The 27600-nt window shown below is 49.3% G+C and overlaps 1 protein-coding gene across 1 annotated transcript; it reads right to left on the bottom strand.

The window, feature by feature from the left end:
• Positions 1-13054: 13054 nt before the first annotated feature.
• Positions 13055-14331, bottom strand: LOC112898216 (putative F-box/LRR-repeat protein At5g41840). The gene is made up of 2 exons (XM_025966585.1): positions 13507-14331; positions 13055-13192 (listed from the first exon to the last, which is right to left on the bottom strand). Exons 1-2 carry the CDS (start codon positions 14329-14331, stop codon positions 13055-13057), a joined length of 963 nt encoding a protein of 320 aa, XP_025822370.1.
• Positions 14332-27600: the final 13269 nt, after the last annotated feature.

Genomic DNA, 27600 nt, shown 5'->3' with positions numbered 1-27600 from the left:
GACGCGCCCAACCTGGGAATTCACATGCTTCTTCCCTTGGGCGTGTTCCTCCTCTTGCTCTCTGTAGCATAGCATTTGGATTCTCCTCTTCTAAGACTTGGTCAATCCTCCAGGGCACCATTGGGGATAAGTCTTGGGGTCATAGCGATAGTTGCTTTGATGCTCGATTTCCCGATTCAGAGGGTCTTCATCAGGAACCCATTCATTGGCTTCATCTTCCAATTGATTCTAGGCTTCAACCTTGCTCCCCAGCCGATCATGTACGGGGACACATCTTTCTCTATGTTCACCTCTGCTGATCGACCTATGGCCTCTGTCATCACAGCACTGCCTCTTGAAAGTATGGTAGTCATCACGGGGTCTGCTGCATTCAGGGCAGTATCAGCAGACGGGAGCCTCAATCCTTCGTTCTAGCAGAAAATGAAGAAGGGACACCTCTAGTGGTCCTCATCACATTGACTCCTTTCTTCCTGGAGACGCCTTTCTTTATCCTGCCGATGTCGATACTTGCTTATCAGCATGCCATACGTGACAGTTCTGCGCGGTCCTCTAGAACTCTACCCTTGCTCATGTCGGCTCTGATTCTCCAATCCTTCAGCTGATACTTGCACTCTTGAGTCCACTACTCCCACCTGCCTAGCTTGCTTGGAAGTCAGTACTTTAGCCTTACCCTCCCTGACCTCCACCACGTTTGTAGGAAAAGGGCGCCCATCTATCTTCATCAGCTTAGCTAGATTATCAAACTTGGTCCTCCCTTGCTCGATAGCTGATTGGATCTGCTGACGGAAGGCTTTGCACTCATTGGTGTTGTGGGACACTGCATTGTGCCATTTGCAGTATTTGCGGGTCCTTAACTCTTCGGCCGTTGGGATCGTATTGTTGGGAGACAATTTGATCTGTCCCTCCTGTAACAGTAGGTCAAAGATCTTATCGGCCTTGTTGATGTTGAACCGTACCTCTCGGTATCCTTCTTGACGAATGGGCATGAAACCAGCTCTTTCTTTTTGGTCCATTCTACCAAGCCAATTTCGGCCTCTCCTTCAGAATCAGAAGAGTACTCGATGTTATTAACCTTCTTTTGAAAGGTGCTCACCCAAGGATTCTGCACACGGACCTCAACATTTGACAGCCTCTGAGCAAGATGACTCAAGCTATCAAACTCTTGTGAGGAAAACCTTTCCTTGATGTGAGGAAGTAACCCTTGAAAATCCAATTCAGCTAACTAGCTATTGCTAAGAGACAAGCTATAATGTTGGCTTCTGATGTCTCTGAATCTTTGGATGAAATCTAGGACTGGCTCGTCGTTCTCTGCCTCAAGGCTGTCAGATTTGTGAGCTTCATCTCTTGAACCCCCCGTGAAGAAGTATTTGTGGAACTGCTTTTCTAGATCGGCCCACGTGATGATGGAGTTAGCTGGCAGTGAAGAAAATCACGTAAAGGCCGATCCAGATAAAGAGAGCAGGAACAAACGAATCTTTAGAGCATCATTGCCAGATGCCTCTCCACACTGGACTAGGAATTTACTGATGTGTTCAATCATTGTCAGATTATCCTGTCCGGAGAACTTGGTGAAATCTGGCACTCGATACCGGTGAGGCATTGCAATATGATCATAAGCTTCAGGGTAGGGCCTTCGGTACATGTATGTTGACTCTTTAGGTTTCAAGCCAAATTGATTTCTCATCACATCAGCTATCTTGCTGGCCCAATCAATATTTTGGAAGCCATTGTCCTGTTGCTGGATCACTGTCTGCGGCTGTTGTACCGGGGGCTGAAGTTGATGAACTAGTTGCGGATGGACGGGTACTTTTTGTTGGTAGCCTCCTTGTTGATCCATACTATTCGCCATCGGCTAAGAAGCCAGGGGGCCTTGCTGATAACCACTTGCCTGTGGCTGGTATAGGACCATCGGCTGCGAAACCGATGCTGGCGAGTGGGGTTTACCGGTCTATGGTGGAGAGAGTGGCAACTGGGTGGAAGGTGCTTGTAGCTGTGTATCTTGGGCTGAGCCACACGCACTTGGAACTTGCTGGGTCTGAACTGGTGCCTCTATGCTAGTTAGGACCCTGTACTCAGGAGGCATCCCTAGAGACGGGTTGGGGATGAAACCAGCAGAGATGTTGAAGTAGCTACCATGTGCCGATGGTGCTATCATCAGTGAACTGGGCGTAAACACCGGCGCGGTCTTAACTGGAGACGCCATCGGCTGATACGTCTGCTTCTGAAACATGTGTGGTGGCATTGGGTAGCTTCCGGTACCCAGCATCACCGTGCTAAGTGGTGGTAGTTGGGTGCCGAAACCTGCCATAATAGCGTTCCCAGCTCTAGCTGCTGCTACAACCGATGACTCTGACTGAGAGTAACATGGCCCTTTTTAGCCCATCTGCAAGCCATTGGCCATAGTTTCCCTGACGAAATTCTGAATTGAATTCATCAAGACATTTGACTGGTTCATCATTGCGTGATGCATAGCTTGGTCGAACATGTCTTGGAACTTAGTCGAGTCTTCACTGACTGTGATTTCTTGCAGCTTTGGGAAGGCATTCTTATGTATGGCTTCTCCTCTTTTAGTGAGACTAAAAGGCCTGAGGCAAGCCTGTTTGTAGTCTTCTATTGCCTTCCCCAACTGTTGCTTCTAGGCTACGTTGAGATCTTCTCAATGACCTTGAGGATGTTGTCTTCGGTCACCTCATCTGGCTTTTGGATGGTCATGGTGAAGTTGTTGTCTGGTCCCACCGGGCGTGCCAAAAGCGTATTGACGCAAAAAATAGGCAATCGGCTTCTTACGTGGCCACACACAAGGACCTAGGAGATTTGCTTTACTCCAGCGCAGGCTCCAATTAGCTTCGCGTAGGTGCTAGGCATGCCAGTCAATTTGACCTGTACTTGACAAGGAATAAAGCCATCGTCAAATACTAGAACGTATCAGCTGGATTTCCAAACTAGTCCAAAGGAGTATCGGCCAGAAGCTCGATACAGATATAATCAGAAATCAACTAAGAAGCAGCCGATTCTACTGTGAGGCAATACCGATTACTCAATACTACTTCACGAATAACACTTAGATTCAGATCTAATCGGCTACATTCTGTGTAGTATCTTAAAACAATAAAATTTAATTACATCCGATAGAAATCCAAAGATCTAAGCTGGATAACTTGTGATAAGAACTAAACTACACAAGATTAAATGAAATCAACCTTGCACAATATAGCAAATATCGATAACTGGTGAGTAAATAGATCAAGAAGGAAGCGAGACGCCATCAATCAAAGATCTAATTTGCTCGATAAACATGGAAGTTACCAGCAAGCTAGAGATCGAAGCGATGCAGCCTTGCTACCAGAAGAACTCGTCGAAAAGAGAAAACTACGAAACTAGGGTTTGGTGAAGTCGCCGACAATGAAGAAAAGAGTTGGTTGTATGGATTGTATGATTATTCTGATTACAAGCCCACAGGCCAATATTTATAGCCTAAGCTACAACTCCTGGTCGATCACGACATTACATAACTTGACTAAAAAGAAAACAATCTTTCTATAAGTAATTAACTAGTACAAGACTCGGACTCCATGTGATAACTTGCAGATGTAAACCATCAGCACCAACTCCACTCCACTGTCTGTGACCACATATCAGCCAGATGGTCCTTCTTCCATCGGCTATCTTCCTTGCCTCAGTATCGGCCAGACATATGTCCAAAAACGGTGTCTGCCAACTCAATCCTGCACATTGCTATCTTTGTCCACTTCTGCAAGGCTTTTCTAGGCATACAGCCCCATTTCGATCTCTTCTGTCATCTATTCCATGTTACACCTCAGCCAAATGACAAAAGGATTTATGAAGTTGGTGGAGCCATTATCCAATTTAGGTAGGGGATGGAAAAAGAAGTATATTCCCTACATGTTTCCGACTAGCTTGTCAGGGTTGAGGGAACGTCGGTTCTACATCGGGAACCATCAACCTGCACTTCCTGAGAGGACCACTAGAGCACCCAAGATTACTGGAGAGTAGACATTGGGTGCTAGAAATATGTGTTGTATACTTGGATAGGCAGGCGTATCCAACCATTACAGCAACAAACTCGATTTGGTTTCGAGTACCTTGGACTCTCAGACCCATCTCGATTTAATGCAGAGAGGATCCATCAAGAAGAAGTTGTAAGGCATGTGAGCTGAGTACTGCTCGACACCGAGATGGTGCCTTACATGCCCAAACTTTTTTATGTAAAGAATTCTGCCAAACCGGTAAGAATAAGTAGTCTTGTAATTCTGTGGAATACTTGATATCACCTTAATTATGATCTATACTGACAAAGCTTGAAATGTTTGCCGCAGGATGATGTAAATGTTTATAGGAGCATGCCTTCTATGCTAGACATTGATCGCCCAAGGCACATGATGCCGTCAGCGTTCCAAGCGCCCTAGATTTCTCAATCCACTACCGTTTCGGTAAGTAAGGAAGAAGATAAAGATACTGATGACTGCACCCTGGTAGAGCTAATGGGGGCGAAAGGAATGAGTACCGCCCAGGAGGGTAATATCACTCCTGGTGGTGAACTCTTCCCAAGCCACCCAAAGAAACCAAGGGTCACCACTCGGAAACATAAAGCTGAGTCTAACTCAAGGTAAGATCATTCCTTTGATCCGCAAGCAATTGCATTGAAGTGGCCTTTTGCTGATCTAAATCGAATTCCTGTCTTTCTCAATTTCTTAAGTGGAGACACCTCGAACCCCAAGCATTCGAAGCAAAGGGTTAAGGAGGTAATTGGGAATGATGCTGTGACGGACTGAGGGATGACCACCGTTACAGCAGACCCGTCAACAGGTTCCGCTAGGGTTAAGCCAGGGCAAGCACCGCCCGTGGCTACCCTGAGACCAGAGCCATCAGTGCCAACTACCATGCCATGGCCAGCACCCTCTTTGGCTGGCGAGTTGAGTCCATCGAGTACTCTGGATGCAGCTCCGGCACCTAAAGTACTTAGGGTGAAAAAGATCGCTTTTAAGAAGTCTTCACTGTAAGTACTCGAGTACTTTCAAATTATAGTATATAGGCAGATAACCGAGCATCTTGATCTGACTACTTGTGCTATGAAGAAAATTCTCTGCTCTAGGCTTGTAGCAACTTGGCAGCACTGCCATCGGTTTAGCCCCCGAGCCAGAGTTTGATGTTGCAACGTTGGTAAAGACCGCGGCTCCTACCACCCAAATTGATCTAGAAGCATCACATGTGGGATCCTCTATACATGCTATGACTGGTATTGAAGAAAACACGGCAAGTACAAAGGGCAACGTGTTGTGCGCCCGGGTGGTGAAGCCAGCCTCCAAGATCCCTTCAAGTGAGCCGATCGTGCCTCCCCACCCTCGAGTAGTTTCCTGCCAGAGGCGCGGGTGGTTATTATAGGTGAGGTGACAAGTATGCCGCAGTAGAGGCCAAGTGTTGATGAAACAGGTGTTGCAGGTGCTTCATCGGGTAGTATACTAGTCACACCACCCAAATCCTGGTATGCTGTCTCGACGTAGCTTTTTGACAACCTGATGTTGACCTCAGAAGTCTTAAAGCAGTTCGAGGATACATTTAAGGATCTGTACAAGTTCTCCATGGTGAGTTTGCTTAAACTGACATAAAAGCCCCAATGAGTGTCTTGCTTGTTTGCCTGACTGATTTAACTTGTGTGCACAATGGCCAATCGATCCAAGGAAAAATCCGACAAGCTGAGGGCTGTCGAGGATGGCTTACATCATCTCCAAGCTAAGGATCACCAGATTGAGGAGCAGATCATGAAGAGAGCTAAACTGCGAAACCAGCTTGATGCGATCAAGCTAGGATGCACCAGAGAGGTCTGGCTCCTCAAGAAGGAGATTGAAAACCTGGAGGTGAAGAACCGGTCCTTAGTCAAGAAACACCAAGGTAAGGCCCTCTCAAGTACCATAAGAATTTGTACGAGTAGTTTTCCTTTTGTCATTGTGGCTGTAGAATTCAATGTAGTGCTAATGCAGTCCGCTGGTTGACATGAAGTTTTTGTTGTACTTCTAATCAGCTGAAGTTGAACTCCTCTCGAAGAAGCTTGATGATGCCGACAAGCAACTTACAGAATGTGTGCGGCAGATCAAGTTGATCACTGAGGAAAAAACCTGAAGCAGAAACAGCTTGAAGAGCTTGAGGGCGCTGCACGAGATGTCATCGACATGATGGATCCTCCGGAAGAGGGAGCAATCGACAACAGGACTCTGCTGGAGCGTCTTCGAGAGGCACCGCAGAAGATCTGGCTATCTTTCGAGGACCACCAAGATGTATGTGGCGCACATCCTTGGGCTTGTCAAATCATTTTGGCCCGCTAGTAACTTGAGTCCACTGGCCGACGGTATCACTGCAGATTGCTCTAAGGAGAAGTTCGTAGAGTACCTTGAGGAAGTCGGTCTTGTGGCTCAAAAGGTAGTATAAAACTTTTAACATGATTAGATCATTGAACCTGTAATGAACAATCTTGTATGTAAATGTATCATGTATGATATTCTCTGCCTATGGGTTTGCCTGGAGTACACAGAGTACTTGAACACCCTGAGACTTAGGAGAAAAATCAAGATGCATAGGTTGAACTACACTGAGTGCAATGATTCTGAGTGTAGTCGATGGCTTCTGCGGTTTAGTCGATTTGGCTTATGGGGAGTATTCGTAGACTTTGTGTAGTACTAGTTACATATGAGAGTATGGGAGCAAGAGCCCTTCAGTAATGCAGACTATGTGTAGTACTAGTCAGGAACTAGTAAATGGAGTGTTACTGGAAGTATGGGAATAAGGCCCCTTTAGTAATGCAGACTACGCGTAGTACTAGTCAGATTACTAGTAAGGCAGACTACGCATAGTACTAGTCAGAAACTAGTAAACAAAGTGTTATTGGAAGTATAGGAACAAGGCCCCTTCAGTAATGCAGACCACGCGTAGTAGTAGTCAGAAACTAGTAAATGGAGTGTTATTGGAAGTATGGGAGCAAGGCCCCTTCAGTAACATAGAGTACTAGTCAAGAATTAGTAATCACAGCGTTACTAGAAGTATGTGAGCGAGGCTCCTTTAGTAACATAGAATACTAGTCGAGGACTAGTAATTTCGCGTTACTAGAAGTATTAGATAGCCACATAGATGCTTTATTTGGCTAATTAACGGGTTCCATTAGTCATTGCCAAATGAGGCGACCACTTTTGGTAGTTCGCATGACTCAGTTGTGACATGGTTCCCTGAGCTTAGCCTTGAAGAAGTTGGATCAATTTCTCCTTTCCCGAGCCCATCCCCGCCGGCCCTATCCTCAGCCCCCGAGTGTTGGTAAAAAAGGCTTGTGGCGTGAGGAATAAGTGACAAGAGATCGGCTGGAAAAAATTGCACTAATTGGATTGAACATTTATTGGCAAATATAGCAAGGAAGTCATGATTAACCCGATAGATAATAAGAAACATAAATGACGACCCTGACTGAGTGGTAAAAAGGGTGCTTTTAGGTTTACAGAACCTCTTGTTTCAAGATATAGTCCCAAAATAATGGTTGAATAAATGAAACACCTAAAAGATCCTCAGAAAACCTCCTTGAATTGGGTACTAATTGATGAATAAATCATTATTTGGGTTGTCCCGTTGCCTTTCTTCGCCATCTTTGTTGAGTAGCGGAGCTCTCAGGGCCCTTCGGAAGGTTTGGCATTCGAAGGTGGAATGTTTGCTCTTCGGGTGCCATGGGCATCGCTTTGGGGAGAGCCTCCTCGAAGCGTTCCTTCAAGCTGAGGGTTTTCTTTCTTCGGGTTGACTATTCCCCAGCTTCTGGCTTGCGCTTCCGAGTTGTATCTAGGTAGTCGAGTGGGTTATGCTAGTTGGTGGGGTTGTAGGCTTTCACCTTGTCGCGCTCCTGTTGCCTGATGATGATGATGTTGTGGGTGTCCTGGCCAATGTTGATGATGGTGTGGAGGTCGCTCGTGGAACAGCCGTAGAGGTTGCCTTGCCCTCGCTGGTGCTGCTCGACTATGCAGTGCCTGCGTTCAGCGCGCTTTGAGTTCTTGTTGTCGGTCAAAACCCACCGGCGAGCAGCGACAGGCAACACGAGGAGCCGGGAGGCTTCCGGGACTGCTGGTGGGTCCCGGTCCCTCGGTCAACGGCCCAGAAGTCCGGCACACGCCCTGGCTTAGTGAAGTGCTAGGCATGCCACCTGACTTATACCTGATCAGGAAGGTGTAGAAGTCGTTTGTCAGCTATTTTCCTGCATGCACAGGCATTTCAAACATTAGTTCGAGCCGTGATCGGCTCTGACAACGACCCCGAGATCAGCTAAATAAGCCGACGAAGTCATTGTACTAGATCGGACCTTCAGGTACCTTCCAGAATCGGCTACAAGAAGCCGGTTGCCACGTTGAACAGATCGGATCTATTAACATATGAACGTTTTGTACGAATCCGATAGAAAAGATAAAAGCTTTCACCGCATAACCGGAACATTCTACACGTGGTTAAGCCTAACGAACATGAAAGGTAACAATACGCTAACCCAAAGAGAAGCCTAAAAACCAACTAACAAGTCGATCCCCGGAACAATCCCTCGTCAAGTTACCATAGAGCACCAAACATACAGCCGGAACATTTAACCCGTTTGAAGGGCCTAATCATACGGATATTAAACCAATTCCTTATAACACAAAGAACTACCATAACAGATTAGATCTATTAAGCAATAATAGAGCAAGGCGCTGCCCTTGCACCTGAGATCACATATAAGAGCAGCTAAACGATTACGAACAGCAAGCAAAACATGGATTTACTATTCAAAACCAATGCAGCATCATAATCGTTTAAGATAACTAGTGTTACTCGCCATCAAAAACGCTTCAGTACGAGAAACATAAAGATAAACAGATAAACACGACGCTGCTCTGACCATGCAAAACATGATCGGAGCAGCATGTCGATTACCTGGGAAAAAGCCCTTGGTGAAGGGGTGGCGATGCGCCGAGAGTTTGTTGTGAATGATTGATTTATTGAATCTCACGATACATATTTATAGTTCGGAGACTTGATCTTTTCTAACTAACCCTAGCTGATTACGATACAATCTCTAACTTACTGTATTTAAACTATGCTTAGATACACGGCCATCCTGGCCCTTGACATGTTCGCACAAAAGCTGATTTGCAGACTGTTACCATGCTTTCCTTCAGCCCATGATGCTCTCGGCCCATCCCTTGGCCCAGTTAAATTATGGCGATAACAGTTCTTGAGCTTGCGGCATTTCTTCTGGACATCGTCTTCATCTTCTATCTTGATGGTGTTTGTAAAATCGAAGCTTATCGTCACGTCCACGCTGATTGCTTGATGGTATTGCCTTAGATGCTGATTGCTTTGGAGGGAGTCCTTACTGCCCTTATATAGTCTGGGGGATAAGGTTACGTGAAAATCCTAGCCCGATACTAGCTTAGGAGTCCTACCCGAGTACATCCCAGGTAGTTTCCTTTTGTTCCAACTAGTCCTACTTTTATACGAGTAGTTACAAATGATGCGGTGTGTGGGTCATGTCTCAATCCTTATCCTAAAATATGTTCGTCATGTATGCAGTCCCGTGACCCTAGACTTGTCCTCCAAGCATTTTGACCAATATTTTGAACTCTGTGGTTTTAAAATATTGATAAAACTTTGTCCCTCATTTCCAATATTGTTGCTGGACAAACTTTTGTAATTTGACCAAGAAAATCTGTAGTATTAAAATATTTTGGTTTAAGAATTAGTTGCAGTTTTTATTTTGGTACCGTTCTAAGTTGAAAATATTTTGGATTGGATCGTTTTACATTATGATACATTGAATGATTAGTCCTAGACACATTCGTGCGGACGGTGATGATGCGTCAACTGACACAACCACTTTGCACATAAACTTTATTTTATTTACTCACCCTTGCCCTTGAGTCTGTTTCTTGGGAATTTAATGACTATCTCTGTGGCACTATTCTCACATAAATTATGTATGCATATATCATTTTTATTTATCGTACCTTTGCAATGCACGAGCATTATTCCACAGAAAAATGTGTATAAGCTCAAAAATCTACACGTATAAATGGAGTATGCTTGTTGTCATTCTTCTCCTATGACTTTTATATAGCATGTGGTTCACCAAATGTAACGGTATCTGATTACAGAGGGGGAGTGGGTACTGACACAGTTTCAGCTTAGCCTGTTATGCAGTACCGTGTGATAGGGTACCAGTGCATCCATCGCTGATTCCGCTCCTCCTCGAGGGTTATCACACTGTCACCGGTGCGCCGCCGCTCCAAAGCCTCGAGCATTTCGAACTGCGCCCATCCTTGCCCCATCCTGAGTCACAAAAAAAAAGAAATCCTTGTCCCAACCTGTCTTGCTCCTTCTCCGTGTGAGCAGCTTCACAGGCAACCACACGCTGCCTCATCACTGGTGAGCCATTATCCTTCCCCCTCTCCCCTCGTTCCCTCGTCCGTTCTAAAGTTGCATCACTTCAAGACCCTAGAACCTATACTGGAGAATAGCATGGATGGTAAATGGAAATATTTTATGATAAATGACTTCTCAAGTAGTTTTTCTTTTGAAAATCAAAATCAAAATTAAAAAGTAGTTTTGTGTCATTCTTTTTTTGTGTGGTCGTGTTCTCTATTTGTAGAATTGTTTGGAAGCTTTAGATGGAACCCATATAAATAAGGTAGCACTTCCAACTATGCTGAAAGGAAGGTATAAGTTGAGAAAAAATAGACATTATGATAAATGTTCTAGGAGTTTATGCGCCTAACATGCAATTCGTATACATTATCTGACTGGGAGGGCTCAACATATGATGGACTCAAACAACAAGGGGATTTGAGAAGCATGGGAGAAGGAGGAAGCTATCTCGCATTGGAAGGAAGAGAGGCAAGACTCACCAAGGTAGGAGCGGTGGTGTTGCCGGTGTCGACTACTTGTGCGTAAGACAAATCTGTGTGCTGTATACAATCCATCATTCTATCCCAACATTTGACACTGACTTATGAAACAGTTTAGTTTCACGTCTACAACACCCTCCAAAAGTTCTCATCTAGAGTCCAATTTCCTCAGAAAAATTACTAAATGCAACATGTAGACATGGCATCCCAGCATTATGGCCAGGATTCACGAGTACAACAGGTGAACAATTAGCTTTGCAACATCTCAAACTACCAAATGCAACAGCAAATTTTATCTTTTTATATACAACAGTCAATAATATAGTCCCCAACATTTCAAATCGCGTAATGCAATAAATTAACCTACCATGAAAAAAGCATTTGTAAAAGATAATCATTACAACAGTGAGTTTTCAATGAGCAGAAGTTACGGTAAAAGGTGCCGGTAGCAGAAGAGATGCCGCATTACGAGCCATTGCTATACATAGCTTGGTCAGGGCATATCCTAAGCCATTGCCTCCAGCCATAGAATAAGTGCTCTAGACCATGTATTCTCAAAAAAAAAATCTCACTCGTCGTTATCTCTCAGGCTCCCCAGAGCAGCGAGCTCAACAACATATCTCACCATCCATCCAAACCGAGAGGGTTATCCTTTTTCACCTTTGTCACATCATTTTTACCTTCCCTACGTGCCACGATATAGCTGCCAAGCAAGTATATAAAGAAGTCTGCGCTCCATCCTCAGCTAGCTAGCGAAATGAAGGAAGGACAATGCCGCAGGAGAGGAAGAAGAAAACTCATTGTGTGCCTCAATGGTTTCCCCCAATCTCGACCCCTGTACCCACTAAATGGGAGAGGAAGGAACTCCCTTCATTTCCTTGCACATCTGATACTTTCATAAAAAGACTTCATTGGTCCTAAGTTCAGGACATCTTCTATGGTCTAATCAGCTATCTACTAGTTGTAACCATTTCATCTAGAGATAGCATAAGACATGATCCCATATAACTAAGGAATGAAAGAAGAACCTTTAGAGCACACATAAGTACAAATTATATAATACTAGGCACCATAGAAAATGCATAAAGACTTGGCGTTGTTGAGCGCTAGCTCCATTACAACCATATAGTGCAAGAAGCCATGCTTGTAACCTTGCACGCTTCTGTGTTCTAAGAAGACGCATCCACATTCTAAGCTTGATTGCATTGTACAACAATAGTGCAAGAAAATGGATCACACTCACCATCTTCCACTCACAAACAAGCCAACATATAAAGAGTATTACTTTAATAATCTGAACACATAGTCACGGATTCATTTTGTTCATGCAGTTCACACTTCACCACACTAGTTGAAGCACCAAAATAGACTGAAATAACCAAACAGGAGTCTATGATCCATCACCATGAATCAACAGAAGACGAATCAACTAACATCAGCTCATTCGACCTTTGTCCAACCAATGCACTTGCATTAAGGCATTGACCAACCGAGCAGCACATATCAGCCCTGCCCTATGGCATGAACGGGGCGGCGAGCTTGTAGTCGGAGGCAGAGATGCTGATCTTGAGGTCGCAATCTATGTTCTCCATGAACACGACCTGGGCGCTGGGGGAGCCCCTGCTCTCTGCCCGCAGCAGCTTGCCGTCCATCATCTCGCTGAAGATGACCATCGACTTGAGCACCTTGGCCGCCCGCAGGAAGAAGTTGGCGAATGCCAGCTGCCGGCGGCTCAGGTTCTGAACCCTTAGCACAACCGTCTTGAGGCTGTTCTCAAGGCACTCGATGGGGCCACCGGCCATCTTCTTAAAGCTTGTCATCTTGCTCTTGGTGCTGTCGGACCGGCCTGCCACCATCTGAATGCATGGGGAAAATATGCAGATTGTTTATAATTTTGCATGCCATTTTGTGCTTGTAGAATTGCATGCCAAGAACAGCTAGCTAACCTGCATGTGAAGTGTTTCCAATCGAGGCAGTTTGTGCAGCAGCGTGATGGCCTTTTGCACCTCATCGGATTTACCCAGATTGGTCATGAGAGCGATGGTCCTCACCTGCCCTAACGCTACCTGGAGCTCGTACTTCTTGAAGACGCCAAGTGTATGCAGCCTCGGAAAGGCTTCCAGACGCGTGCTACCGAGTCACAGAGGGTCAAACACCAACAGCAGGCGTTCAAGCTTGGGCGCGTGCACGATGCTGACCTCGTCGTCGTAGCTAGAGGCTACGACACCGTCCTGGATGGTCAGGTTCAGGAGGTTCTCGCACCGGATTGTCAGGCTCTGTTACGAAAACAACAGGTGAATAACAAAGACGATCAACCAATAATGTAGAACACAACACGCAAATTTTATGTGGAAAACTTTTCAATGCAAAGGGAAAAACCACGGGCACCAGCCAGTCACGACTTCACTATTTCTGGAGTGTTTTTACAGGAACGTCGCACTGATGGCGGCGGCTTACAAGATAATCAATCTATCCAAAACCCTAATCACGGTATTTATATCATATACCGTACCAGACGAGCCCAACAGGCCGGTTGGTCGCTCCACTCCGGCCCAAGCCTCCGGCGACGGGCCTCCGCTGCACTCCCAACCTGGCTACCTCGAACGGGATTTGGATCACAATTCAAGAGGCTCCTATCCTGGACATGGAGAGAGTAGCAGATCGACAGGCTCAGCAGCGCCGGGCACCGCCGCAGCAGGTCCTCGGTGTCCCTTGTGGTCATGTCCATGTAGTTCAAGGTAAGCTCCACCAGGAATGGGAGCATCCATGATGGGATATAGCCGGCCGGGACTCCATTTGGGACATCGATGAGAGGCCACCGCAAACAGGAGAGGCTCAGCGACCGGAGGGAACTGCAATTGAAGATGAAGTGAGGTAGGCAAACCTGTAGATACGGCATCTCGAGGACAATCTCCTCGACCACCCCTCCTTGGGACAGCGTTTTGAGCCACAAGGAAAGCTCGCTGTCCCAAGGAAGCGTCTGCTGGATAATGAATCGGCAAATCCGGCGAGGCCTGGCAAGGGATGCAAGGAGGGCGGAGGTGATTCCAGGGCAACGCCACTCCCACATGGACCAAGAGGAATCAGTGTTGAGCTGGCGCTGTGCATGCCACACGTATTTGTCATCAATGGTATCGGATTGGCACTCCGGCGACCTGAATAGGTGTTGCCAACGCTTTGACAGCACGGTCGTCCGCGCAGCGTCATGGACACCGAGTAGGGTAAGAATGCAGCAGAGCATGTCGTCTGGAAGAGTGTTGATCCTGTCTTGTAGATCCCCTTCATCGGCTGTAGGTGAGGACCTGGTGCCTCCCCTCTTCGGGTTCTTTGGAACCCTCTTGGCCACACCGCACTTGGCAGATTTTAGGGTGCCTGTGGCCTTCCTCTTCGCAGTGTTGGGGTTGAGTGGCGCCATGAACTATGAATCCTGCCAAGAGAAATTTTGATTAGATGGTAACCCGAATCTTTGTAGGTGCTAGACTAGCAGAAAAAACCGCAGCATTGGCGTGGCGAAAGCTCATGAGATTTACATTATTATGTAAGGTATCAAGTTATGTGTGGTGAGATTGGGGCATATTCGAAATGGCGGCGGTGGGCGATATGGGGGTGGAGGAGGCGGCGGCCGCGGGGGGGGGGGGGGGGGGGGGGATTGTTGGTGGGGAGGGGATAGTGTTTTGGGGTAGGGTGTGGGGGGCGGAAAGAAAATCCTAAACCTTATTTATAAAAGGAAAGGAGATTAGTTTTTATATAAGACCTTCAAAAAACCACTTAATATCAAAATGAGCCCTAAGTTTAATATGGTAATTGTTTATATTTTTTAACACTCCCTCTCCCAAAAGGAATTCTAATAAAGAACAAAAACTCCATACTCAATCATTAATATATTGTTTCCCAAATCACATGGTAGACTATAATGAAAAAAAATCTGTGATATATGGGCTTAATGCGGTTAATGCCTGTCACAACTTAGCTTTCTATATTTTTTTTGTTGCATGTTCCTCCTTGCTGCCTCTGTTGATATCCAACTAGTTTCTTATGCACTCCCATGCATGCGTAGGGCATTTGCTTTTCTATTTGGAATTTTGGTATGGTATGCTTTGGTTTGTTCTATTGTAACAAGATTGTTTATGGGAGAACAATAAGTCATTGGCACTTGTATATAAATGGTAGAAGTTGAATTTTTAATGTATTAGTGAAATAGATTTATAAGACCCAAGCAGTAGTAGAATGGTGAGTCTGTGATGTTAGTAGGCAGAAAGAGAGAGTGCGGGATGGCGGCGTGAGGTGGTTTTCTGTAAGAAAATAGAGTGTGATTTGGCTGCGGGTTGATTCAACAGAAGCAATAGGGTCTTTTCAAAAACGATGGGATGGACAGATTGTGGTTTGATTCAATATAAGCATGAGAGTCTTTTTACAAAACAACTCCATGGCCCAAGCATGTGCAGGAGGGGAGGACCTTTTCAATAAAATAAATTTGTGACCTGACTTTCGGTCCAGGCTGATTTCATTGAAGAATGAGAGTCATTTTGAAAACTAATTGCAAAGTGCATGGACTATGGGTTCATTTTTCAAAATTACAAGGGTCCTTTTGCAAAATAATCAGGAGAATATAGCTCCTCGGTAATATTGGTACATCAGCAATTTTTTATAACACGAAAAGATCTACCAAAAGCATCAAAAAATAAGCTATTTATAGTTTGTTTAATTTTTTTGAGTGACAGATAATTTGATGGGTTAAGAAATACAGATGCGATATTATTTATCAATTTTAATATTTTTTCTTTGTGACAAGTAGTCTCGTGCCACCACGTCTGATGCTCCCTAGATGGAGCAGGAGATGGAGGAGTACAGCAAGCGATATACACACCTGAGGCATCATATGCTAAGGAGACGGGGACCAAGACATGAACTCGGATGGGACGCCATCGCCAAGTGCTGACTTAGCCACCTTTGATAGCACTCCTGAGTCCTGGGTACCTGTACCGAGAAAGTATGAACTCCGCAAGCGGGCTTAGGAGTCTAAACCCAGTTTCCAAAGTCCAAGCAAGGCAAAGGGGCCTAGGAAGAAGGCGACAGCATGACCAGGGAAGCTAAGCACCATTGAATGCAGACTATACATCATCGTCGGAGCAGTTTGAGCTCCTAAAGCGGCCTCAATCATCCAAACGTGATGAAAGATGAAGATGAAGAAGTTCTGGCGTAGATCTCACTAGAGAAATGTGGACGCAGAGAAAGACGGGCATCAAGACTAACAGCAACGCGCATCCCCTCGAGCATCGTAGAGTACGCAGCGATCGAATCCTCCGATAATGAGCCGGCGGGTGGATCAACCGCAGATGACTCAAACGACTCAGGATTGTTGCCGGATGTGGAGCCACGAGAGATTGCCCTAGTAGCGAAACAAACAAGGAGAGGAGCCACATTCTCCAAGATTTTTGCGCCTTTTCTGGTCAAACTCCAAACTAGCTTAAATCTTCTATCCTATTCAGCAAGCATGTAAATCAAACTACCAGATACCAGATCAAACAGAATTTCCCTATCCAACATCTTCAACCAAACACTATCCCCTTAGGCCACCCTCTTATCATTAATCAAAAAGACCGTGGCAAGGCCTATAAATTCATTTACCAAAAATTCAGAATAAAGCTTACTGTCAAAGCTAACAAGCTTAATCATGCAGGACGCTTAGCTTACATCACATCCATTTTCGCCTCCATTCCTGTTTACTACATGTCCAATGTCCTCTTCACAAAAAAAAAACTTTTAGCAAATATCACAGCTGTTATTAGACATTTCTGGTGGTGAGGTGTAACATTCCATGTTAGTATTTATAAGGTTTGTTTAACAAAAATTGTGGATTTCAAAAAAATTTTGTGAAAGGTCTTGGTTTGAAGGGTTATTGCATTTTAATTGAGTTGGATTTTCGAATTTGTTTGATTCAAATGGTGTGGGATTTGAATTTGAAAGGGGCCAATCAAATTCAAATCCAAAGAAACCACCCTCTAATACCCCCGTGGGCCACCGGCCCACGCAACCGGCCCAGCTGCACCCTTTCTCTTTTCCCCTTTCTCTTTCTCTCCCCCGCACGCGAACCGGCCCGCACGATGGCCCAGCCCAATGTCGCGAAGCGTCTCGCGCTCTCTCCCCTTCCCTTCACCCGGAGCAGCTGACGGGCGGACCCCACCCGTCAGCTTTCCCCTTCCTCTCGCCCGCGACTCCCGGCTCCCGCTTGCTCACCTCGCCCGCGTCGCCGCTCGCCCCGCCTCGCGACAAGGCGCCGTAACCGCCGCTCCCTCTTCCGCCCGCACCTTTTCCCCTTTTCCCCTCCGCCGCGGCCCCGCACCCTCGCGTCAGCCGCCAGCCCGCGCGCCGCTCCGCTCCACGACAACCGGCGCAACCGCCCGCCCGCGCGCGCCTCTTTTCCCCCGCGCCTCGGCCGCCGCGCTGCCAAGCCCTAACCCGTGCTGCAGCCGCCCGATGCCCGCCGCGTGGCCGTGGCACGGACGCCGGGCATCGCCGCCCTCGGTGTCCGGGCCCGCGCCGCAAACCCTAGGACCGCCCCCCATAAAACCCCGAGATTGCCACCCAAAAAACCCTAGCCACCCTCGCGTCCCTGTTCCATTCCGCCGCCGCCGCACCCGAGAGAGAGAGAGAGAGAGAAGGAGGTGGAGGAGAAGAGCCGCGCGAGGAGGAGGACGACGCCACACCGGAGCTCCACCAGGCCGGCGACCCGTACGACGACATCGACGCTGCTGCTCCCCTGCACGGCCTCGACCCACCGGCTTCGCCTCACCGCTGCCCCGAGCACCCTCTGCTCCAGCCCCGCCGGTGAGCGCCGTCGCCGCCGCCCTGTTCCTCCGTTTCCCCCTCTGCTGCCGGCGTGAGCCATGGGCCGCCGATGAACCCTCGGTAGTAACCTGTAGGATATCCCTTCCCTCCGGCCGCCGTGCCGTCCTTTCTTGCAGGGGCCCGACGCGCCGCTTTGCACCCCGCAGCCGCTGTCGCCTTACCGCCGCCGCGTCGTGCCGCGAGGCCGGGATGCCGGTGCCTCGCGCACAGCACGGCCATGCCGCGGCCTTGGGTTGCCAAGACCCGCGCGCGTGCGTGCGCGCCCTTGCCGCGAAACCCGACCGTGCCCGCCTCCTTGCTCGCCACGCCCAGCCTCGCCACGGCCTCGCCGTGCGCGTTCACCCCCGCGACGCGGCCGCGATGTCGCGTTCGCGTCGCGGCCATGTCATTGAGGCCTTTTCCCGAGCACCCTCCGGGTGCTCTCACTCGCGCACACGCGCCCACACGCACACTCGTCTGCCACACCGGACCCGAACCCCGCCACACCGGATCCCGCCGTGACCGACACCTGGGCCCATCCTGTCAGTGATGAGAAGGAGAACGACGCCGCCGGCCCGAGAGGAGGAGAAGGCGAAGGGGCAGCCCAGCCAGAGGAGAAGAGGGGAGAAAGGAGACCCAGCCCATGGAGGAGAAGAAGCCGGCCCGCGGAGGAATCAAGCCGAGCCGTTCTTCACGCATAGCCAGCCCGCTGCCAGCCGGCCTGCTGAGCCGCAGGCCGAGCTGAATCCCGAGCTGATCTGCGAGCCTAAGTCGAGCCGATGGGCCTTGAGCCGGCCCAACACCAATTTCGGCCCAGAATCAAACCGTGACCCTTTTTCTTTTTCCTTTCCCAGACCTGACCCGAGGGGCCCACCTATCAGCCTCGTGCCGAGGCTGACCAGTGGGGCCCGGCGACCGCTGACCTGACCCTTGACCGTTGACCGTTGACCGGTCAACGTTGACGTCAGCAGGGCCCACTGCTGACGTCATCATCCAGGACCCCCCTGATGATGTCATGCTGACGTCAGCATGCCACGTGGCAAGCCCTGGTGCTGCCACGTGTCTCTGTTTAGTGTTTTTCTTTTCTGAAACTCTTTTATTAATTTCAGAAATAGGTTTTTCCTTAGAAAATTCATAATAAATTATCCGGACCTCCGAAAATTATCAAACCAGTTTCATAATTCTTCTAAAATCATGAACCACCTGTTAGAATAGGCATTGTGGTGATTTGGATCTTATTTGCAACCTTTTGTGCACATTTGCACTTTGGTCCCTACTCTTACTCGTATTTACGAATAGGACCCGACCGCGAGGAGTTGACCGATGACCAGGACTACCCGGAGGCCCAGGAGGACTTCGACGAGACGCCAGGTTCACGCCCATCTACGAATTGAACTCCTATTTAGGCATTTGCTTGTAGATATAGTATCGCTATATGTATGTGTTTATACCGAGATAAACCTGCATGGCCCTTTTATGTACCATACTCCTTGCCAACCTATCATACTTGTTGATTATATGAAATGCCTTGTAAATCCTTGAATGTGTATGTGTGGGATATGGATGGATAGACTTGGCGTGTGTGAAGTGGTTCTCTTCAGGAGTTGGTGATTAGGGCTTAGCTGGGAGTGGGCAACCTAACTCGATCGTGGATCGAGGGCTTGGGGTGTGTATCTTGGCACACCCTACGGAGTACCTGTGGCGGGTATAGTTTTGGATACGCGTTTGAGGTGTTCAGGGCACCCGTTAAGGGTGCGGTTGCGGACCACCGAGGTGGATACGCCTTCGACGAAGATGCCCGCTCCGGCAGATAAGGACCGGGTGAGAGTAACCATGACTTGTGGGAATTTGTTAAGCGTGCACACCACTTACCCATTATAAGGGTGGGCCCGGTCCGGATTTAGCAAGCGCGGTACCAAGCCGGTAGGAGGATCGAGTATCGGTGCAGGGGAAGGGGGTGCTGACCTCACGTTCCCCGAGACGCATGGGAGGCTTCACAGTCCCGGGGCGACCTCTCGTGGGAGGATGCGCCCAAGACCCGGGAAAGCCGGATGGTGCCGTGGCTCCTAATTCCATTTCGTCGACCGGTGTTTCGTATACTAGTCGGCTGATCTCCGGCTAGTGTCGATTCGAGTGGGTCCAGGTGTACAACCCCTGCAGGGTGAAAACTATACGTATAGCCGCGTCCTCGGTTATGGACATCCCTACTCCTCTGTTGCTCTTATTAGTTAGTGTTACTCATGATTTCTACCTCCCTCTAGAATATCTCCCTGCCAGGGGGCAGTTGAGATGCGAGGAGAGGGAGTCCTCGCATCGACTTGGTGGCTTTGGAAGCTATGTGTGACCGGGAGTCCGGAATGCCGGAAGAGCCCGAGTCGGAAGCGACAGGAGATGTGTATTCTTATATATATATATATATATATATATATATATATATATATATATTGCATGCATAGGGAAACCCCAGCTTTACTCCTTGAACTCTTGTATATCCGTAGAATAGACCACAATAATGCTTGCATACAGATGGTGGCGTGAACCTATCCCATTCCTTAGGGATAGTCTGGTACGATGCAGGATCTGATCCGGAATTCGACCCCAACGACGACGGATGGTACGACTGAGGCCGAGCTACGCTCAAGTCGCCTGTGGAGGTGGTTCCCGAAGATGGAGGACGGCCGAAGACCTAGCTACCGCTATGCGCCTTCTGCTTGTTCGATCTAGCCGAGAGGCTTGTAATAAATTCCGTACTACAGATCCTCTGGATTTATGTAATAATTAAACCCGTGGTTGACCTCTTAATGAGTATGACTGTGATATTATGCCTGAAATGAGTTCTGTATGTGATAGCGCTTGATCCAGGGACTATCACGACGATACAGGGAGTCGGATTCCTCGAATTGGGAATCCGGTTCATTTCAGTTGGTATTAGAGCCATGCTTGACCGTAGCTCGAGCCCTAGACATGGTCGGTAGACCTAGGGAAATCTATACGATTCTATCCACTTATTATAATACCTTGGACTATTTTTTGTCGACCCCTTGACTCAGTCTTCCTCCACTCTTGAGTTACTCTCTTACCTACGCTGACTCAACTCTCACGTTCCTACGCAGGGTAGCAACCGCGATGGCAACTACGATGGAGAGTGTGACCCACGACCTTGAGCTGTACGAGGAGTACCACCAGAGGGGCGTCTTCAAGTGGTTCGAGCGCGTGGTGGAGCACATCGGCATCGACTTGGCCTACATCAAGCTCTCCCTGAAGTCGACCACCGCTCCCCCATACTACTCCAAGATGGCCACGCTCGTCGTCTTGCCAGACCCCGCAGTGCCCGCCTTCGAGGGCAAGATGGTCCACAGCTTCGGCGTACTCACCGAGACCGCCGTCCAGTCAGCCGCTCGGAAGATGACGATGGAGCTGCTTGCCCAGTTCTGGCAGACCAAGTTCGCCGACTCCTCTTTCCGCCTGCTACCTCGGTCCGTCCTGCCCAATGAGGATCCTGAGGCCGTCTACCTGGAGATGTACTCTGCCCCGGTTCAAGAGACCGGAGGGGACCAGTCCATGATCCACACCACCGGCTCTTACCTCTACGACCTGGACCACCTAGCTGTGAACCTCTCCTCAGAGAGCGAACAGCTCCACCTGGGTTTCTACGACTGTGTGAGGCACATCCACGTCCTGCAGCACGAGATTCAGGGGTGGAACCAGCTCTACACCACAGCCCAGAGAGAGGTCCGTCTCAACCAGAGGAATTACATGGAGGCGCATTTGATGCATCAGACAGAGACCCAGCTAAGGACGGCCGCCGAAGCCAAGCTACTCCAGACCGAGACCGAGCTCCAGAAGCTCCAGGAGGAGAAGGCCGAGTGGAAGCTCAAGGAGAAGGATTACCTCGCCACCATCAGCAAGCTCAAGGACCGGGCCACCGACAGTGAGGCCGAGTGCCGCCAGCTGCAGACTCAGGTGGACGACCAGCAGGACTTCATGACCCTGCACGGCTACTTCGAGGCCAAGGTGGAGGACCGGGTGAAGGAACTGGAGACCCGGCTGGAGAGGAAAAAGAAGAACATCGCCTTGCTGACCCGCACCGCCGTGTACCTCCGCGACAAGGCCGCACGCACCTTGCAGACGTGGGAGATTTCCGACTCCATCCGCGTCGATGAGATCCACGAGCTGAGGAACCAACTACCCGAGGAGAGACAGCCCCTAGTGAGGAAGGAGGATTTCAAGCTCATCCCCACGGAGCTTCGCCAGCACCTGTGCCCTCACGAGGAGATGCCGCCCGCGATCGAGACCGAGGAGGTGGTGGAGGCCGTCGCAGCCATCGACGCCATCTTCCCGGAGGACTACCCGGAGGAGTACAAGCGCGTGTTGTCCTACAAGAAGCCACGCGTCACCTTCTATTAGGGCGTGAGTCAGTGTCTTAGGTAGGGGTAGATGTAGGATAAGTAGCCGCCGATGGTCCATTCCGGCGAGAGTTCTCATGAGTCTTGTTTTGAGCCGATGACATGTTTCCGGCTAGCGTCCTATGATGTCACGAGTCAGGTAGACACGATAGGGGTCGCCACTCTTTTGTAATCATTCACGATGTATTCTTAGAGCGTGAGTTGGGGGTGTTATCTTGAAGGCTTTTGTGTTGACCTCGAGATAACACCGGTGATTCCTTGTACTGCCTGATTGATGTCTAAATGGATGGATGTTATGATTCTTATCTTCGCATTATTTTGTTCGATAATTGCTTCCCTTTTAAAATGTTATTGCCTTTATTTTTGCAACTTTCTCGGATAATTGGCATGTGTGCCCATGTGTGTATTCTTTTACTTTGGGTGGTGAGTGCCGACGTTTACGCAGGAGAATTTCCCCCCCTGCACCCTATACAGGAAATGTCGATCCGGAGATCCGATCGCTTGATGGCCCGTTTCGAGCAAGCCGCCCAGGAGGAAGCCGCAGCCGAGGCACGCAGATGAGGCCGCCCGTTTGGCTGTGGGCGCGGACGTGCTGCCCCAGCACGTGCCCCGGCAGCAGGGCGTGGAGGCGGCAGAGGACCTGCCGCGGGTGCCGCACCCCGCGCCTTTGGGGAGGCACGCCGTGGAGACGAAGCCGATGAAGAGGAGTCGATGAGGAAATCGACGCTGAGCCAGCACAGCAGCCACCGCCACCACCGCCGACACTCGCAGAGATCATGGACAGGCAGACGCAGCTACTCCAGCGTCTGGCCGAGTCAGTGGATCAGAGGAACCACGGGGCCAACCGTCATGGCCCGCCTGAAGAGGACCTCCAGCGCAAGATCTAGAGGTTCATCCGCCTGAAGGCCCCGACTTTCAGCTACGCCGAGGACCCCTTGGAGGCCGATGACTGGCTGAGGGTGATCGAGACCAAGTTGGACCTCACCAACTGCACCGACGAGGAGTGCGTCACACTCGCAGTCCACCAACTTGAGGGTACCGCCAAGTCATGGTGGGACAGCTACTGTGACTCCCACCATGACCCAGCACACATCTCATGGGAGGAGTTTGCCAGGGCGTTCAGTGAGCAGCACGTGCCCCGGCAAGTGATGATTCAGAAGGCCCAGGAGTTTCGTACCATGACTCAGGGTACGATGAAGGTGGAGGAGTATGAGCGTCACTTCACCAAGATGATGAGGTACGCTGCAGACGACACCAACACCGAGGAGAAGAAGCAGTTCTGGTTTCTCCGAGGACTACATCACGGCATCCGTCAGATCGTGACGGGATGCGAGTACCCATCCCTCCGCAGCTTGGTCAACCGTGCCATTGCTGTGGAGAGGGAGAGACTGGGATGGGAAGACCATCAGCGCAACAAGAAGCGCCAGACCGACCACCAGGTATGAGACCGGCCCTTCCAGAAGGCAAGGAACGCGCCACCTCTGCCACCGAGGAGCGGTTTCCATTCTGGCTCTAGTCAGCCGAGCAGGAACTACGGTGGGGGAGGCAACCACTACTCCGGCAACAGGACCCACGGAGGACAGAACTAGGGAGGAGGCAGCTACCACCGCCAGCAGCCGGCACAGAGGACCAACAGTGGCTCGACGCCGTTTGTTTGCTTCACCTACAACAAACCGGGCCACAAGTCCTACGAGTGCCCCGAGAAGAAGACCTCAACCCCAGCTCGCGCGCATGGCTCCGTTGGCAGGCCCGCTCAAGCTCCGCGCTCCGCAGACCAAGGCCGCCTCACCCACCTGACTGAGGAGGAGGCCCGGGATGCCCCCGACGTCGTGACAGGTGAGTACCTTATCAACGGCTCTAAAGCCTTGGTGTTGTTTGACTCTGGAGCCACTTGCTCCTACATCTCTTCAAAGTGTGCTGCACAAAAATCCCTTCCGATGACCCCAAGAAGCCATCCTATCATCACTAGCTCCCCACTGGGGGATCATAGGTGCAGATTAGCCTGTAAGGGAGTGAAAATCATAATCCAGGGACTGCCATTCACAGCTGATTTGACAGTATTGCCATCAGAGGGGATAGATGTTATATTGGGGATGGAATGGTTGACTGCACACAAGGGTGTCATATCTTGCTCGCCCAGGTTGGTGACCCTGGAACACCCTAGTGGGAGGAAGATCGAGGTGGAACCGTTGAAGTCCCGAGATGTACCTCAGGTGTACAATTTGAACAGCCTGGAGAAGAGGACACTCGAAGATGTGCCAGTGGTTTGCGAGTATCCTGATGTGTTTCCCGAGGAGCTGCCGGGTCTACCACCGGACAGGGATGTCGAGTTCGTGATTGACCTTGTGCCGGGGACGGCACCGATCGCGAAGCGACCCTACCGCATGTCCGCAGAAGAACTCACCGAGTTGAAGAATCAGCTGAAGGACCTGCTAGATAAACAGTACATCAGGCCTAGTGCATCACCATGGGGATCACCCGTGTTGTTCGTGAGGAAAAAAGATGGAGCCATGAGACTATGCATCGACTACCGATCGTTGAACGCCGTGACCATCAAGAACAAGTATCCGTTGCCCAGAATCGACGATCTGCTTGACCAGCTGAGGAAGGCCAAATTCTTCAGCAAGATTGATCTGAGATCCGGATACCATCAGATGAAGATCCGGGAAAGCGATATTCCGAAGACGGCATTCGTGACCAGATATGGCCAGTACGAGTTCACCGTAGTATCTTTCGGACTGACCAATGCACCCGCTTACTTCATGAACATGATGAACAAGGTGTTTATGGAAGAACTGGACAAGTTCGTCATAGTCTTCATCGACGACATCTTGATCTACTCCGAGACAGCCGAAGAACATGCTGAGCACCTGAGGATAGTACTCGAGAGGTTGAGGCAGAACCAGCTATATGCTAAGTTCAGTAAGTGCGAGTTTTGGCTAGAGAAGGTTGCCTTCCTAGGCCACGTGTTGACTGCAGACGGGGTTGCTGTGGATCCCGAGAAGATCGAAGCAGTGTCCGAGTGGCAGCAGCCGAAGAGCGTTACCGATATTCGAAGCTTTTTGGGTTTGGCAGGCTACTACCGGCGATTTATTGAGAACTTTTCCAAGATTGCCAAACCTATGACCGAGCTACTCAAGAACAACGTACCGTTCATATGGTCATCCAAGTGCGAAGCCAGCTTTCAAGAGCTCAAGTCCCAACTCACTACTACTCCAGTCCTTACTCTTCCGGACATCCGGAAGGACTTCGTGGTCTATTGTGACGCTTCTCGTCAAGGCCTGGGTTGTGTACTATGCAAGATGGCAAAGCTGTTGCATACGCCTCCCGACAGTTGAGGAAACACGAAGAAAACTACCCTACCCACGACCTTGAACTCGCAGCTGTTGTGCACGCCTTGAAGATTTGGAGGCACTACCTCATTGGCAACAAGTGCGACATCTATACCGACCACAAGAGCCTAAAGCATTTCTTCACTCAGGCAGAGCTGAATATGAGGCAGAGGAGATGGTTAGAGCTGATCAAGGACTACGACCTGAATATTCAGTATCACCCCGGCAAGGCTAACGTCGTAGCAAACGCCCTGAGCAGGAAGCACTATTGCAGCAATCTGATGGTTCGTGACGAGCAGCCTGCTCTGTGCGATGAACTCGAGAGACTGAAGTTGGAAATAGTAGAGCAAGGGCACCTGAACACGATGACAGTCAAGTACGACCTGGAAGATCGAATCAGGCAAGCACAGCGACGATGCCCAGAGCTTCAGAAGCTCAAGCGGGCAATGCGAGACGGAAAAGCGACCGACTACCGGGTCGACGACCAAGGGACCATATGGCTGAAAGATCGCATATGTGTACCCCAGGATCAAGGGATCCGTGCCGAGATTCTGGATGAAGCGCATAACTCCAAGTACGCCATACACCCAGGGTGCGAAGATGTACCAGGATCTGAAAGACCGTTTCTGGTGGAATGACATGAGAATGGACATAGCCGAATTTGTGGCTAAGTGCGACATTTGCAGGAGGATCAAGGCCGAACACCAGCGCCCTGCCGGTCTGCTGAAACCACTTGATATTCCCGTATGGAAGTGGGACGACATTTGCATGGACTTCATAGTAGGATTACCCCGGACTCTGAAGGGCAATGACTCCATTTGGGTAATCGTTGATCGCCTAACCAAAGTGGCACATTTTATCCCCGTCAAGACCACGTACCCCGTGAGCCGACTATCCGAACTGTACATAGAGAACATTCTGAAACTCCACGGGGCACCACGAAGCATAGTATCAGATCGAGGCCCTCAATTCACCGCGAAATTCTGGCAGAGCTTGCACAAATCCCTAGGGACTCAGCTAGATTACAGCACCGCCTTTCACCCCCAAACCGATGGGCAGACCGAGAGAGTGAACCAGATACTCGAGGACTTGCTTAGAGCATGTGTGCTAGCCTACGGGAGTGATTGGGAGAAGAGTTTGTCCTATGCTGAGTTCACGTACAACAACAGCCATCAGGCCAGTTTGCGGATGTCACCTTTCGAGGCACTTTATGGCAGAAAATGCAGAACCCCGCTGATGTGGTCAGAAATCGGAGAGAGATCGTACTTTGGTCCAGACTCTATCGTAGAAGCTGAGGAGAATGTTCCCAAAATCAGGGACAACCTGAAAATACCACAGAGCAGACAGAAGAGCTACGCCGACAAGCGAAGGAGGGACCTCTCGTTTGAAGTCGGAGACCACGTATACCTGAAAGTGTCACCACTCCGAGGCACAAAGAGGTTCCATGTCAACGGGAAGCTGGCCCCGAGGTTCGTTGGACCGTATCCGATCATCCAAAGGATCGGAGGATTGGCGTATAAACTGAAGCTACCAGAAGGACTTGCTGGGGTACAATCCGGTTTTCCACGTATCCCAGCTACGCAAATGCTTGCGAGTGCCGGATGAGACAATACCCCCAGAGGCTGTGGACTTGCAAGAAACGCTCGAGTATGTAGAGTATCCCGTGAAGATTTTGGCCTGGGCAGACAAGGAGACTAGGAGGACCTCCATTCCCTATTGCAAGGTTCTTTGGAGTAATCACACAGAACGGGAAGCCACTTGGGAGAAAGAGTCCGATCTGAAGGAAAGATACCCACACCTTTTCGAGGACCCAGGTAAACCTTTAATCTCGGGGACGAGATTCTTGTGAGGGGGGGAGTCTGTAACATTCCATGTTAGTATTTATAAGGTTTGTTTAACAAAAATTGTGGATTTCAAAAAATTTTTGTGAAAGGTCTTGGTTTGAAGGGTTATTGCATTTTAATTGAGTTGGATTTTCGAATTTGTTTGATTCAAATAGTGTGGGATTTGAATTTGAAAGGGGCCAATCAAATTCAAATCCAAAGAAACCACCCTCTAATACCCCCGTGGGCCACCGGCCCACGCAACCGGCCCAGCTGCACCCTTTCTCTTTTCCCC

This window comes from Panicum hallii, chromosome 6 (genome assembly GCF_002211085.1).
Source record: "Panicum hallii strain FIL2 chromosome 6, PHallii_v3.1, whole genome shotgun sequence".
NCBI lineage: Eukaryota > Viridiplantae > Streptophyta > Magnoliopsida > Poales > Poaceae > Panicum > Panicum hallii.
Note: the sequence above shows the minus strand (reverse complement) of the source record. Positions and strands in the feature narration are given on the sequence as shown.

Bases quoted from the DNA above. Each gene is read 5' to 3' on its own strand.
- LOC112898216 (XM_025966585.1), bottom strand. From the start codon at position 14,331: ATGGCGCCACTCAACCCCAACACTGCGAAGAGGAAGGCCACAGGCACC. The intron at 13,193-13,506 runs GTTGGGAGTGCA...TTTTCGTAACAG, and splicing joins ATCCCGTTCGAGGTAGCCAG to AGCCTGACAATCCGGTGCGA.